Here is a 13,648-nt window from a genome sequence, read left to right on the forward strand (position 1 = left end):
AAAAGAAAGAAAATACAGTCAATTAGTTTAAGCCTGCATCCCAGGACTTTTTTTCAAACTGATGACTTTACTGTTAAGTTTCTTATTTTAAAACTTGTATTTCTTTTGATTATAAATATAACGCATGTTTATTTTAAAAATTGGTACATACATGAAAAATTGAAGAAAAAAGTTACCAAAGCCTATGATTCAAAGAGAACCACTGTTAAAATGTTGATTTTTTTTTATTATTATTATTTTTTAGAGGTACACACTTTGCTTGGTTGGTTCTGATCACATTGTATTAAAAAGTTGCAGTTTCATCCTTTTCAGTTAATATTAGTGTTTCCCATATAATTATTTTTAAATGTTCTATACTCTTCTATTTAGTTGATGTGGTATTATTCTTTCATTGGATATTTAGATTCTTTAGTTTTTTGAGAAAGGGACTGTTACAAGGAATATGTAAAGTGTTTTGTTTTTCCTGTGTTTAGAATATTTCTTTAGGGTTAATTCCCCAAAATAACTGTGTCAAAGAGAATTAATTTTTTAAGCATCTTAAAACATGTTTCAGATTATTTTCCAAAAATATTGTCAGTTTGCATTTTCACAAACATGTTCTGAGCTGAACAAGTGTACTTTTCACCTCAATTTTAAAAAATCAAACTAAAGATATTTGCAGTTTGTTCCTTATTTCAATATCCCATTTTCTTTTTCTGTGTTTTTTATGTTCTGCATATTTAGGTAAATGACCTTCGAAAAGAATTAGAAAGTCGAGCCCTTAGTTCCAAAGGATTAAAATCTCAGTTAATAGCCCGATTGACAAAACAGCTTAAAGTAGAAGAGCAAAAAGAAGAACAAAAGGAATTAGAGAAATCAGAAAAAGAAGAGGAAGAGGAGGATGATAGGAAATCTGAAGATGATAAAGAGGTATATATACACTATTAAATATAATACTTGTTTATAGGGAATTCTTAAAATATGTGCGTGTGTACTTTTATTAAGCCACCTGGGTGGCTCAGTCACTTAAGTGTCTGACTCTTGATTGTGGCTCAGGTGATGATCTCATGGTTCCTGAGATAGAGCCCCAAGTCAGGCTCTGCACTGACAGCGCGGAGCCTGCTTGGGATTCTCTCTCTCTCCTTCTCTCTCTGCCCCTTCCCTAAGCTTGCCTGCGTGCACACTCTCTCTCAAACTAAATAAGCATTTATTAAAAAAAAAAAATACAACTACATAACTGTAAAATTCAACGCTTTTGGTGAACAGTTTGACAAATGCAATATAGTTATATAACCATGACAACAACTAAGACATAAAACAGGTCTGTCACCCTCTAAAAATCTCTACCCTTACGTAAGCATTTTCTTCTCTCCATGTGCTCCTTCTGCTTCTCACACCAGCCTCTGGGAGCCACTGATCTGTTTCCTGTAGTTTTGTCTATTCCAGTATTTCATGTAAATGGAATTATATATAACATTTACAGTCTGACCTCTTCAACTTAGCAAAATGCATTAGAGATTTGCCCATTTTGTTGTATATATTACTAATTTGTTATTTTGTATTGCTTAATAATATCCCATAATATCCCATAGTATCAATGTATCACAGTTTGTTTTCTACTCGAGAGAAATTTGAGTTATTTCCAAATCACGTATTTTTAATCTTCCCTTTTAAAAATGAATGCTAAATTATTCATATGTTTGGGGTGCCTGGCTGGCTCAGTCAGCAGAGCATGCGACTCTTGATCCTTGGGGTCATGGGTTTGAACCCCACGTTGGCCATAGAGTTTACTTAAAAAATTATTCAGGGGTACCTGGGTGGCTCAGTCAAACATCCAACACTTGATTTTAGCTCAGGTCCTGATCTCACTGCTTGTGAGTTTGATCCCCACGTTGGGCTCTGCACTGATAGCTTGGAGCCTGCTTGGGATTCTGTCTCCCTCTCTCTCTGCCCCTCCCCCCACTTGCTCTCTGTATCTCTTTCAAAAATAAAAATAAACTTTAAAAAATTATCCCTGTGTTTTAGAGAGAATTTGATTGACAGAGCCATTAAGTTCAGAGATTGAGTTCGAGTGAAGTGCTTATCCCAGAATTTTGCTGCTTCTACAGCTGTGTGTTTGATTGCATTGCATCTTATGCCCTTACAATAACTCCTAGATGCACAAGCCTGCCATTGTTTTCTGAATTTGAAAGAGAGCAATAGAAGAAGCATGTCAGAATGCCAGTAATTGGACAGACCAACAGTATGTATTTCCTAATGTGATGCATTCTGGATTATACATAATTATTTATGAAGTATTCCTGCCAAAAATGTTTTTACCTTAATCTAATTGTGAGAGAATAGTCAGATTTAGAATGTAAAAAGTTACACAAAGCAGCTTATCTGAACTTCTGAAATGTCTATGTCATGAGTGACAAAAAGAAATGATTTACATTGGGGGCACCTCAGTTTGTTAAGCATCCAACTCTTGGTTTCAGCTCAGGTCATGATATCGTGGTTTTGAAAGTTTAAGCCCCATGTTGGGTTCTGGTTTGGCACTGTGGAGGCTCCTTGGGATTCTCACTCTCCCTATCTCTCTGTCCCCCCCCCCCCCCACTTTGTCTCTCAAATAAATAAACTTTAAATAAAAATAAACAGTTTACATTAGAAGAGGTTAGCAACACATGATAACTGGATGTATTGAATGAAACTTGACTGGACCCCGAATAGGAAAAAAAAATGCCGTGAAGAATAGTTTGTGGATAATTGGAGACATTTGATTATGGATATGGGTGTGATATTAGATAATTTTGAAGCAGTGTTAAATTTCTTGGATGTGATAATGGTTTTTTGTTATGTTGAACTACCTTGTTCTTAAGAGAGTTGTGATTTCTTATTTCATTCAATAACAATATTTATCTTGATGATGAAAATATATCACTTGGGTAGTAGGAGCCCTTTTGAGTTGGCTTCTGTGTCCTTTCACATGTCCTCGTTATATTTTGAGGACTTAACTTATTTTGGAGCCCAAAACAGTGTTGCCATCTCACTGTGTACACTCCCTGCCCTGGCTTTGGAATTAGCCATTTTCCAAGGAAATATGTGTGTGTATACTTTTTTAAGATAGAACTATAAAAAGCTCTCATACTTTTTAGTGAAGGTGATGATAATTTAGAAGCCAAGACATACTCACTCGTATCATTGTGCTTCTCATGACCCCTGTTAGTCAATAGAGCTATGGTACAGATATATATTAATTTATACTTATATATACCTACATATATGTATTTGTATCTATATTTGTTACAGTGTATGTATTGAAAGTCATGAGTTTATGCTAGTATCTCCAGTTGTACTCCCAACACCAGAGTTCACTTCAGTTTCCTCCTTTCTGCATACCTAACTCCCTTTTCCAATAATGAGAAATGTAGCTTCCACTGTACTTAATATATTTGCTTACTTGCTCAGTTGTTTGTTGCATTCCCTCTGCTATCGGGATACTCTCTTTACTTTGATCCGATTCCCTACCCTGTGTTGTGTCTCTGGATGTTCTTGCTCCATTTGTGTCAGTACCTGTTGACTGGTGGGCTTGTCTGCCAGCCTCCATCCTCTGTATAGACACCTGCTTTGTTGGAGGAGTTGCTTTAGAACTGAATTGTTCAGGACAGAAAGACTAGAAAGAGAAGGCAAAGAAGAGCTGGTTTTCACTTTTTGATGTTAGCAGCCATTGGGGTTGGAAAATAGTGATATTATAATTCATACCATTTTGTTTTTACATATTTTCCTCATCTCCTATTTGGTTACCTGGTGGTATAGTTTTCTCTCTTGTTAAATTCATATAGAAGAAGGCAGGATCAATTCTTTTAAAAAATTTTTTTAATGTTTATTTTTTGAGAGAGACAGAGACAGAATGCGAGTGGATTAGGGGCAGAGAGAGAGGGAGACACAGAATCTGAAGCAGGCTCCAGGCTCGGAGCTGTCAGCACAGAGCCCGACATGGGGCTCAAACTCACGAGCTGTGAGACCACGACCTTAGCCGAAGTTGGACACTCATGGACGCTCAACCAACTGAGCCACCCAAGCGCCCCAAGGCAGGATTAATTCTTGATTGTTTTTGTTTTTTTTTTAATATAGAACACTTTTTGCATATGAACAATCTTTGTGCAGGGGCCATAGACAATCTTTTTTGTATCGTTCTAATTTTAGTATATGTGCTGCTGAAGCAAGCACTGTTTTCCTTTGTTTTATGATGGTTACCCGTTTGTTTTTTAACATCATTATGAATTTATTGAGGCACCTGGGTGGCTCAGTTGGTTAAGTATCCGACTTCGGCTCAGGTCATTGATCTCAGTTTGTGAGTTCAAGCCCCACATTGGTCTCTGCACTGGCAGCTCGGGGCCTGATTTGGATTTTCTCTCCCTCTAACTCTCCCCCACTCACGCTCGCTCGAGCTCTCTCTTTTAAAAAATAAACAACATTTAAAAAATTAAACATGGGTGCCTGGGTGGCTCAGTCGGTTAAGCGTCTGATTTCGGCTCAGGTCATGATCTCAAGGTTCGAGGGTTGGAGCCCTGCATCGGGCTCTGTGGTGACAGTGCAGCTGTTGGATTCTGTGTTTCCCTCTCTCTCTACCCCTGCCCTGCTCATACTCTGTCTCTCTCTCAAAAATAAACATTAAGAAATTTGTTTATTAAACATTGTGAATTTATAGATTTAAATGTATTTGATGGGCTTCAGTTCTTTGCAATTCTTATCCTTATTGAAGCTCAAATTGTCTTTTTTTGGCCAGTGGGTGGGAATATATATATACAGATACACAGCACTAATACAGTACTAATGGTATACCACTAATGTTACTGCTGAAATTTGTTTATAAAGTTATTTTTGCTTTTCCTATCCTTATTTTCTCCCTGTTGTTTTTATGTTGTACTATAAATACATTGGGCTAGCATGTAGCATTACATATTGTACTCTTTTAATCCTCCTTTAGTCTTGGTTCTACAGTTCTATATCTAACGCTCACCACTAGTGCTTTTGTCATTGTCTCTGAAGGTCATCTCTAGGAGATTCTTCAGAGCTCATGGTAGCAATATTTAGGTTCTTGTATGTTGGTAACAGTTTGACTATACTTAAAAGTCAGTTTTTGGGAATGCAAACTGGTGCAGACACCTTGGAAAACAGTATGGAGGTTCCTCAAAAAATTAAAAATAGAACTACCCTACAACCCAGCAATTGGTATGTTAAACGCACGCACACACAGACACACACACACACACAATGGAGTATTACTTGGCAATCAGAAAGAATGAAGTCTTCCATTTGCAGCTACGTGGATGGAACTAGAGGGTATTATGCTAAGTGAAATTAGACAAATATATGCCTTCACTCATGAGAAATTTAAGATATAAAACAGCAAAGAAGCAAAAAGAATATAACAACAGGGAGGGGGACAAAACATAAGAGACTCTTAAATGTGGAGAACAAACAGGGTTGCTGGAGGGTTTGTGGGGGGGGATGGGCTAAATGGGTAAGGGGCATTAAGGGATCTACTCCTTAAATCATTGTTGCACTATATGCTAACTTAGATGTAAATTAAAAAATAAATAATTTTTTAAAGTCAGTTTTGGTGATTATAAAATCTTTGATTCACATTTATATTCTTTTGAATGTTTTTAATAAACTCTTTTCTATGACATGTAGAGTTTTGCTGTCAAAAATTGATGATAAGGCAATTTACTTTCTGATATGATCACTTGCTATTTTGCCTAGATGCACCGATTTTCTCATTTTTTTAGAATGGTATTTTGATACTGGTCATTCTGAGTTACTATCTTTAGACCCATGGTGTGCTCTTTCGCTATGTGATTTCAGATTTTTTTTTTTTTCTGAGCAAAATTTCTCTTTAACAAAAAATTTTTTTTAGTAAAATATACGTTAATAAAAATCACCATTATACTATTTTTACTGTACAATTCAGTGGCATTAAGTACATGCACAGTGTTGTGGAACTATCCCTATTTTATGCATCCAGAACTTTATTATTATCCCAAATGGTAACTCTCATTAAACAATTAAGTCCCCATACCCGTCTTCCTCTCTACCCTAGTAACCTGTGTTCTGCTTTCTGTCTCCAAATTTGTCTGTGCTAGATCCCTCATGTAAGTAGAATCATACAGTATTTGCTCTTTTGTGTCTGGTTCTCTTAATGTAATGTTTTCAAAGTTCATGTCCTAGTATATATCAGAACTTCATTTCTTTTTAAGGCTGAATAATACTCCATTTCATGTGTATATTGTATTTTGTTTATCCATTCATCTCTGGTGGACACTTGTTGTTTTCATCTCTTGGCTCTTGGGAATAAAATTGTCATCAACAGTCACATTTTCTTAAGTAAAGTTGTTTTGTATTTGGTCTATTCCCTATTGTTTTCTTATAAGAATCCTGTTATCTCATATTCAGTATTTTTGCCTTTTCAGCGTCTATCTGTTGCTTGGATCCTTTTCCTCTTCATTTCTTGTTTTAAAATTTTTTCCCATTGTCTTCTGTTTGCTTAAGGCAGTGGCTCTTGAGTTTATTTGCTTTTGTATTCCTTCTAGTTTATTTTAAATTTCTGAATCGATTTTTTCTTTGTAATTATTTCCTGTATTTTATCACCTTACTTTTACTTAAAAAATTTTTTTAAATCTTTTTAATGTTTATATATTTTGAGAGACAGAGAGGGACAGATGGTGAGCAGGGGAGGGGTAGAGAGAGAGGGAGACACAGAATCAGAAGCAGGCTCTAGACTCCGAGCTGTCAGCACAGAGCCTGTCGCGGGCTCAAACTCAAGAACTGGGAGATACGATCTGAGCTGAAGTCGGACACTTAACTGACTGAGCCACCCGGGCACCCCTTTCACCTTATTTTTACTTTTAAAATTCTTTATGTTGTTCTTTCATAGTTTGTGAGATTTTCTCAATCTCTTTTAGCACACTTTAAAATAGTAAAATAGTAAGTTAAGATTTTTATCTATGACTGTTTTTCTGGCCCACTTTCATTGTCTGTAGGGATATAGTTCTCCTTGTTCTCTTTTTTTTAAATAGTAACTTTGTATAGGACTTGACCTCAATACTTTCTGTTGCTCATTTTTAGGTGAATTTAGTTTGCCTAACATTTTATTAGAAGAGATTGCTTAAGACAGCTTCTTTTTTTTTTTTAATGTTTATATTTGAGAAAGTGCGAAAACACATGTATAAGGGGGGGAGGGGCAGACAGAGGGGGAGATGGAGAATCTGAAGCAATGCAGGGCTCGATCTTATGAACCATGATATCATGACCTGAGCCAAAGTTAGATTCTTAACCAACTGAGCCACCCAGGTACTCCGAGATAGCTTTTTTAAATTTCATTGAGCTCTATATTGTGTTATTTTCTTATTTTCTCAAAATATATGATAGCTTGCTTTCTGAGATTTCAATCTCTGTTGCCCTTCTATCACTGTTTATCAGGACCTTCTCCTCCCATGTCTCTGTTGTCGCTATCCTGCTCCCTATTCTAATGATTCTACTTCCAGAAATAACCTCCTCAGTGTAAGGCCCTATGCTGTAAAGATGCCGTGGTAAATCAGCCTTGCAAGTTCATAGACCTAGAATGTTCTAAGCACTTTTAGATCACCGGCTAAACACCGGCTCCTTGTACTCACTATCGTTGGGAGTAAAATGTTGCCTAGTTTCAGCTGCTTTTATGAAATTGACCTGCTCACTTTCCAGTGAATACCTATTGACTCTTTTGTGGTTTTCTTGTTTGTTTTAAGATATTTTAGGTTTCTTTATTGTGTTTTTCTACATGATGATTAAGAGTTAAATTTTATTCTCTGGTTTGTTACAAGTTTGCCAAAAAAATCCCAGCAATACCCAGTACAGTATCTATTGTTAAATCATAGTGACTGTAATTTGTTTGCAAGGTGATTCAGTGCCCTACAATTAAAGCTGGATTGCTATTTAGGACTACATTGTCTTTGTGTAGTTTTTAAATGGACAGTTTTAATCATTAATGGAGGATGAGGAAAGCCACACATTTTATTGACTTTAATTTTAGATTTCACTTAGAAAACAAAGTCAGTGGGAAAATAAGTATATATCCTAATGTGGTGTTTTTGTTTTTGTTTTTTATGTTTTTTTAAGTAGAAAAACAGAGGTCAGGGATTTGAAACCAAAGGTGGGAGAGCCTACCAAGGTCCCACATGTGCTCCTATGCGTTAGATGAGGCCAGTGTCAAAGATGTGTGCCCATCACCTGGCTCGTCTTGTGGGCTGGCTCTCCTACGTTCCTTCTTTTGGTATTTGGCAAGGACATCTCCATCTTGGGGTTTCCCTTGGTTCTGAGGATTTAGATCCTCAGCTGAACTTTCATGACGTGGTGTTTTTTTCATGTCTAGTTGTGCATTGTTGCTCTCTCCTCAGATTTCTTGGGTGTTCACAATTATTTATTATTTATCTAGCTGTGTTCAAGGTACAAGACAAGCCTCGGGGTCTCCCTACTCTTCTATCTTAACTCCTCCTCCCTAGTTTTCCTGTTCTTAGATCCATCATACAACTCCATTGTTTCCTTTTGCTTTCTCTCTACACAAATGCCAGTAACATATAGGTCTTTTGGCTCTTGTGACTTTTTTCTACCCACTTGTATACTGGGGTTTATGGGGATACCATTTCACCTTGTTTTGTTGTGAGTGTACTTGGATGTTGGTTTTGGTATATAGATTATTCTTTTTTAATGTGGGGATTCAAGAAGATCCAGAAGCTATGCTACCATCACTATTTTCCAAATACCCTGGTTTATATAATGTTAATAAAGGTGTCCCCCAGCCCCCTTAGAAGACAATTTCTTATGCTGAGAAACTGAAAAGAAAGAAAAGTAGGAGCCATAAAAACTGCTGTCTTTAGTAAATTTGAACTTTCTTCCAGCCCTGTGTTTGGCATAATCACCATAAGGAGTCATGGGAATTTTGCCCTTTTTCTTTCCATGATGTGCGTTTAATATATATATATAGTATGTGGAGATATAACCAGCACTTAAAATTTCAAATATGTAGGAAGAAGAAAGAAAACGTCAAGAAGAAATGGAACGCCAGCGTCGGGAAAGAAGATACATTTTGCCGGATGAACCAGCCATCATAGTACATCCAAACTGGGCTGCAAAAAGTGGCAAGTTTGACTGTAGCATTATGTCCTTGAGTGTACTTTTGGACTACAGATTAGAGGATAATAAGGAACATTCATTCGAGGTAATGTTTTAAGTTTGAATTGGGATCTAAATAAGGTACATATGTTTTGATTGGTTAATATATCTCTTAAATTTCTTTGATGGCCTTTTTCATGGATTATGTTTTGGGTTTTTGTTTTTTCCTTGCAATTTTATTCTTTGGTGGGGGTGGAGACAGCAGCTGATTTTTCTAAATGACTCCTTTTTGTTGATTGCATTCCTGTAGGATTGTTTAAATGCTCCTGTGGCCTCTGTATTTCTTGTGAATTGATAGATCTGAAGTTTTAATCAGATTCTGATTTAATAATTTTTTTGAAAAACTACTTCGTAAGTGGTGGTGTGTTCTTTTATCAGACTTACAGGGGACACATGATACATTATGTCTAATTGCTTCCTTTAGAATGAAGTAATGCTTTATTTACTCTATAATTAAAATCTCATTTAATAGGATTTAAAATTTTGCTTGTAATTGAGGTATAAGATGAAAAATAATTGATATTTATTTTTCAATATGAATCTATTTCTTTTTTACCATTATTGTACTGCAGATTTACAACATATTTATTTTTCAAAGTAATTGAAGATTTTTATCCCTAAAGAAGTGATAGCTTCATTCTTTAAGTAAAACAATGTAAAATATTTAAAAGTGTTAATTTCTTAATAGCCTGTGAAAAATTATAATTGTATTCAATTATTGTATCTTAACACATTTCACATTGGTCTTTTTGTTTTTGTTTTATTTTATAAATTATATTGGAAAAGTCAGTCATACTTAATTGACCTAAGATATCCTTGTCCACAAGATGAAAATGAATTACTTAAGACTAGAGACATTTACAAACACAGAGAATTACTGAGGCAATTATAAAACACAAAGTCCACGCTTATTGGTCGTGATATAAGACAGGTTACAAATAGTAAAATATTTATAATTTTTAGTGTTTTTAAATACTGTTTTTAAATATTATAGTGTTTTTAAATGTTTTTAAATATTATGGCTATATGATTTTATTTTTATTACTAGTTGCCATAAATATAACTCTTGATAGTAATATAACTCTTAGTAGTAATTTGAATAAGTAAATGAAAAAATTAGTCTTTGGTATTGTATATTGTTTATACAATATATAATGTAAATCTGACTGATGGTGTCCATGGATCTCAAACTAATGCTATTCCATTGGAAACAAAGCAATTCATGAAATAGCCCTTCATTAGTAAAATGATCCTTTCTTTGTTTCCTCCTCACCTAACATATCTTCTGGGTTAATTTCCTTTTAATCTGTTTAGAATGCAGATGTCATTTTGGTACATGAATTTTTAAAAAATATTCTGTAAGAGGGACACCTAGCTGGCTTATTTGATGGAGCATGGTACTCTTGATCTCAGGGTTGTAAGTTTGAGCCCCGTGTTGGGTATAGAGGTTACTTAAAAAAATGCTAATAATGGGGTGCCTGGGTGGCTCAGTCGGTTGGGCATTCGACTTCAGCTCAGGTCATGATCTCATGGTTCGTCAGATCAAGCCCCATGTCAGGCTCTGTGCTGACAGTTCAGAGAGCCTAGAGCCTGTTTTGGATTCTGTGTTTCCCTCTCTCTCTGCCCCTCCCCTCCCCCCCCCCCCCGTTAATGTTTTGTCTCTCTCAAAAATGAATAAACATTAAAAAAAATTTTTTTAATGGTAATAAAATCTTTAAAAATTCTATAAGAAAAAGCATTTATCATAAAATTATAAATCTTTGATTTAATATTAATTCTAGGCTTATCTCTTTCAATTTCAATTCTGCTCTTCTAGGTAGTGCCTGACTGGCTCATTCGGGAGAGCATGTAACTCTTGATCTCAGGGCTGTGGGTTCGAGCCCCACATTGGGTGTAGAGATTACGTAAATAAATAAATAAACTTTAAAAAATTAATTCTATTCTTCTAGTTACTGGTCTGGGCTTCTTATTTAACGCCTTTAAATTACTACTTTTTGTCTCTAGGTAATAGAAAAGAGAAGACTTAGGAAAAGATATGCCTCTTGCTATTTTTCTTATTTATTTACACTAATGGTTAAGAGAAAGTGGAGTTTTCAACATCTTAGTGGTCATTTTACAGATAATAGATTTCTGTTTTCTTAAAATGTGTAAGGACTGGGTATGAATTAAAATAGACTATAAGATCAATTTTAATACATTATATTATCCTTTATGATCAGAAAAATGGTCAAATATACTGAACACATTGTATAAGATTATGTATGTATGTGTTTAAGTCTATTTATTTTGTGAGAGAGGAGAGAGAATCCCAAGCAGACTCTGCAGTGTCATTGCAGAGCTGCATGTGGGGCTTGATTTCATGAATTATGACATCATGGCCTGAGCCAAGATCAAGAGTCAGGTGTTTAACTTATTGAGCCACCCAGCCACCCCAAGATTATGTATTTTATTTTATTTATTTATTTATTTTTTTCAGTTTATTTATTTTTGAGAGCGGGAGAGGGCAAGCAGGGGAGGGGCAGAGAGAGGGGAACAGAGGATCTGAAGTGGGCTCTGCTCTGACAGCAGCAAGCCCAGTTTGGAGCTTGTATGCATGGAGCTCAAGATCTTGACCTGAGCCAAAGTCAGACACTCACCCCACTGAGCCCCCCAGGCGCCCCCCCAAGAATACATATTTTAGAGCTGTGGTCAACCATTTCAAGTCCTGGACCCTTTCAATCTATTAGAAACAATTAGCCTTAGAATTTTTCTTTCTTTAATATTTTTAAGTAATCTCTGCACCTGGTGGAGGGCTCAAATTCACAAGCCCGAGATCAAGAGTTGTGTGCTCTACCGACTGAGTCAGCCAGATGCCCCTTCCTTAGAAATCTTTATGTAGAAAATTCATTATATAATTTTAGGTTCATGAGTATGTCGGTATACTTGGACACTTGCATAATAATAATGCATACTCCCTACTCAGAATTCTGAATTGGTCTCCCTCTTCTGAAATGCTTTTATAGATATTTATATGGCCCATTCCCTTGCCACCTTCAGCTCACTTTTCAGAGAGGCCTTCTCTGACTATATTACATTTTGTTACTCTCTCTGTGTTTATCCTGCTTAAACATTTGATGTTGGTTTGGTTATCTTTTACTTTTCCCCACTTGATTATTAGCTCATTAGAGTCAAGATTTTTGTCTGCTTTCATTAATGCTATATCACCAATGCCTAAAACACTCCATGTTATATAGTAGGCATTTCAGAAAACCTGGCTGAGTAAATGAATAAAATTCGTTAATCATGAAGATGAATTGCTGTGTAAAATAGTAGAAACCCTTTTTTTCTACTCATTTTCAAATTTTTTGTGGTACAGTTTTACTATTTTTTCTAAATTTGGCCAAAAGTACACTATATAGTATTCATAAGAGTTTTTGAGTCTTTTGAGAATCTTCAACATCATTGACACCAATTATTACAACTCTATTATTAGTGAATGTTAATTGTTAGATGTGGCAAGTCATTATTTGATAAATTACTGTGCTGGATGTATTCAGTATTTTTATTAAAGTTGCGTTACTCTTGGTATCTTTTTATAGGTTTCATTGTTTGCAGAACTTTTCAATGAAATGCTTCAAAGAGATTTTGGTGTCAGAATATACAAATCATTATTATCTCTTCCTGAGAAAGAGGACAAAAAAGAAAAGGAGAAGAAAAGCAAAAAAGATGAGAGAAAAGATAAAAAAGAAGATAGAGATGATGAAACTGATGAACCAAAACCCAAGCGGAGAAAATCAGGCGATGATAAGGATAAAAAAGAAGATAGAGATGAAAGGAAGGTCTGTAATTATTTCCATGGCCACCAGCCTGATTTAGTAGTTTTCATTTAGTCTTCTAGAGTATAAAAATGATGATGAATTTCATCATGATAGTGAAATGTAAAGGCCAAACTAAAAGATTTTACTGTATTATTAGAAATTTAATTCTTTGAATTAAGCCTCTGTAAACATCTAGATCTTGTTTGTGATAGTTTATTTCTTTTTTATAATTTAAGGTGTATAGCATAGTGGTTTATTTACATATATTTGAATGGTAGTTTACTTTTAAAGTGCATTGTTAAGATTTTATAGTATCTTTTTCAAGTAAATTAATGAATTTAATGATTTTTGGTTTCAGTCATTTAACGTTTGGTCAGATATCTTGTTTAATTTTAAGACATTTTAAATTATAGAAAGAAGATAAAAGAAAAGATGATTCTAAAGATGATGATGAAACTGAAGAAGATAATAATCAGGATGAGTATGATCCAATGGAAGCAGAAGAAGCTGAGGATGAAGAAGATGGTATGGTCCAAATTTCTTTATCTCTCCTTTGAATGAACTATATTTTTTGTTTGTTGACTTTATGTAATCACAATCTAGAATTTTAGTATTTTTTCTTCGTTAGAAACAGTAAAATATTTTTTAGTAAAAACCTGTTTATATTATTAATAGATGAG

At 35.0% G+C, this 13,648-nt stretch overlaps 1 protein-coding gene and 1 non-coding gene across 5 annotated transcripts in view; one reads left to right on the forward strand and one right to left on the reverse strand.

Moving 5' to 3' along the window:
- Window positions 1-13,648, forward strand: part of CCAR1 (cell division cycle and apoptosis regulator 1) — a 63,568-nt gene that overhangs the window by 37,018 nt on the left and 12,902 nt on the right. For 3 of the 4 annotated variants that reach the window (XM_015063359.3, XM_015063358.3, XM_027062151.2), the window contains 4 exons: window positions 724-909; window positions 9,026-9,217; window positions 12,750-12,989; window positions 13,382-13,493. In XM_015063359.3, the coding sequence (XP_014918845.2) occupies window positions 724-909; window positions 9,026-9,217; window positions 12,750-12,989; window positions 13,382-13,493 (730 nt within the window). The remainder of the gene's footprint in view (window positions 1-723; window positions 910-9,025; window positions 9,218-12,749; window positions 12,990-13,381; window positions 13,494-13,648) is intronic. The other variant, XM_027062152.2, reaches the window with a different exon arrangement.
- Window positions 4,083-4,188, reverse strand: LOC113600441 (U6 spliceosomal RNA). The gene has a single exon (XR_003421435.1). It is a non-coding gene; the product is annotated as a U6 spliceosomal RNA (small nuclear RNA).

The sequence above is a fragment of the Acinonyx jubatus genome, chromosome D2, assembly GCF_027475565.1.
Source record: "Acinonyx jubatus isolate Ajub_Pintada_27869175 chromosome D2, VMU_Ajub_asm_v1.0, whole genome shotgun sequence".
In the NCBI taxonomy this organism is placed as follows: Eukaryota; Metazoa; Chordata; class Mammalia; order Carnivora; family Felidae; genus Acinonyx; species Acinonyx jubatus.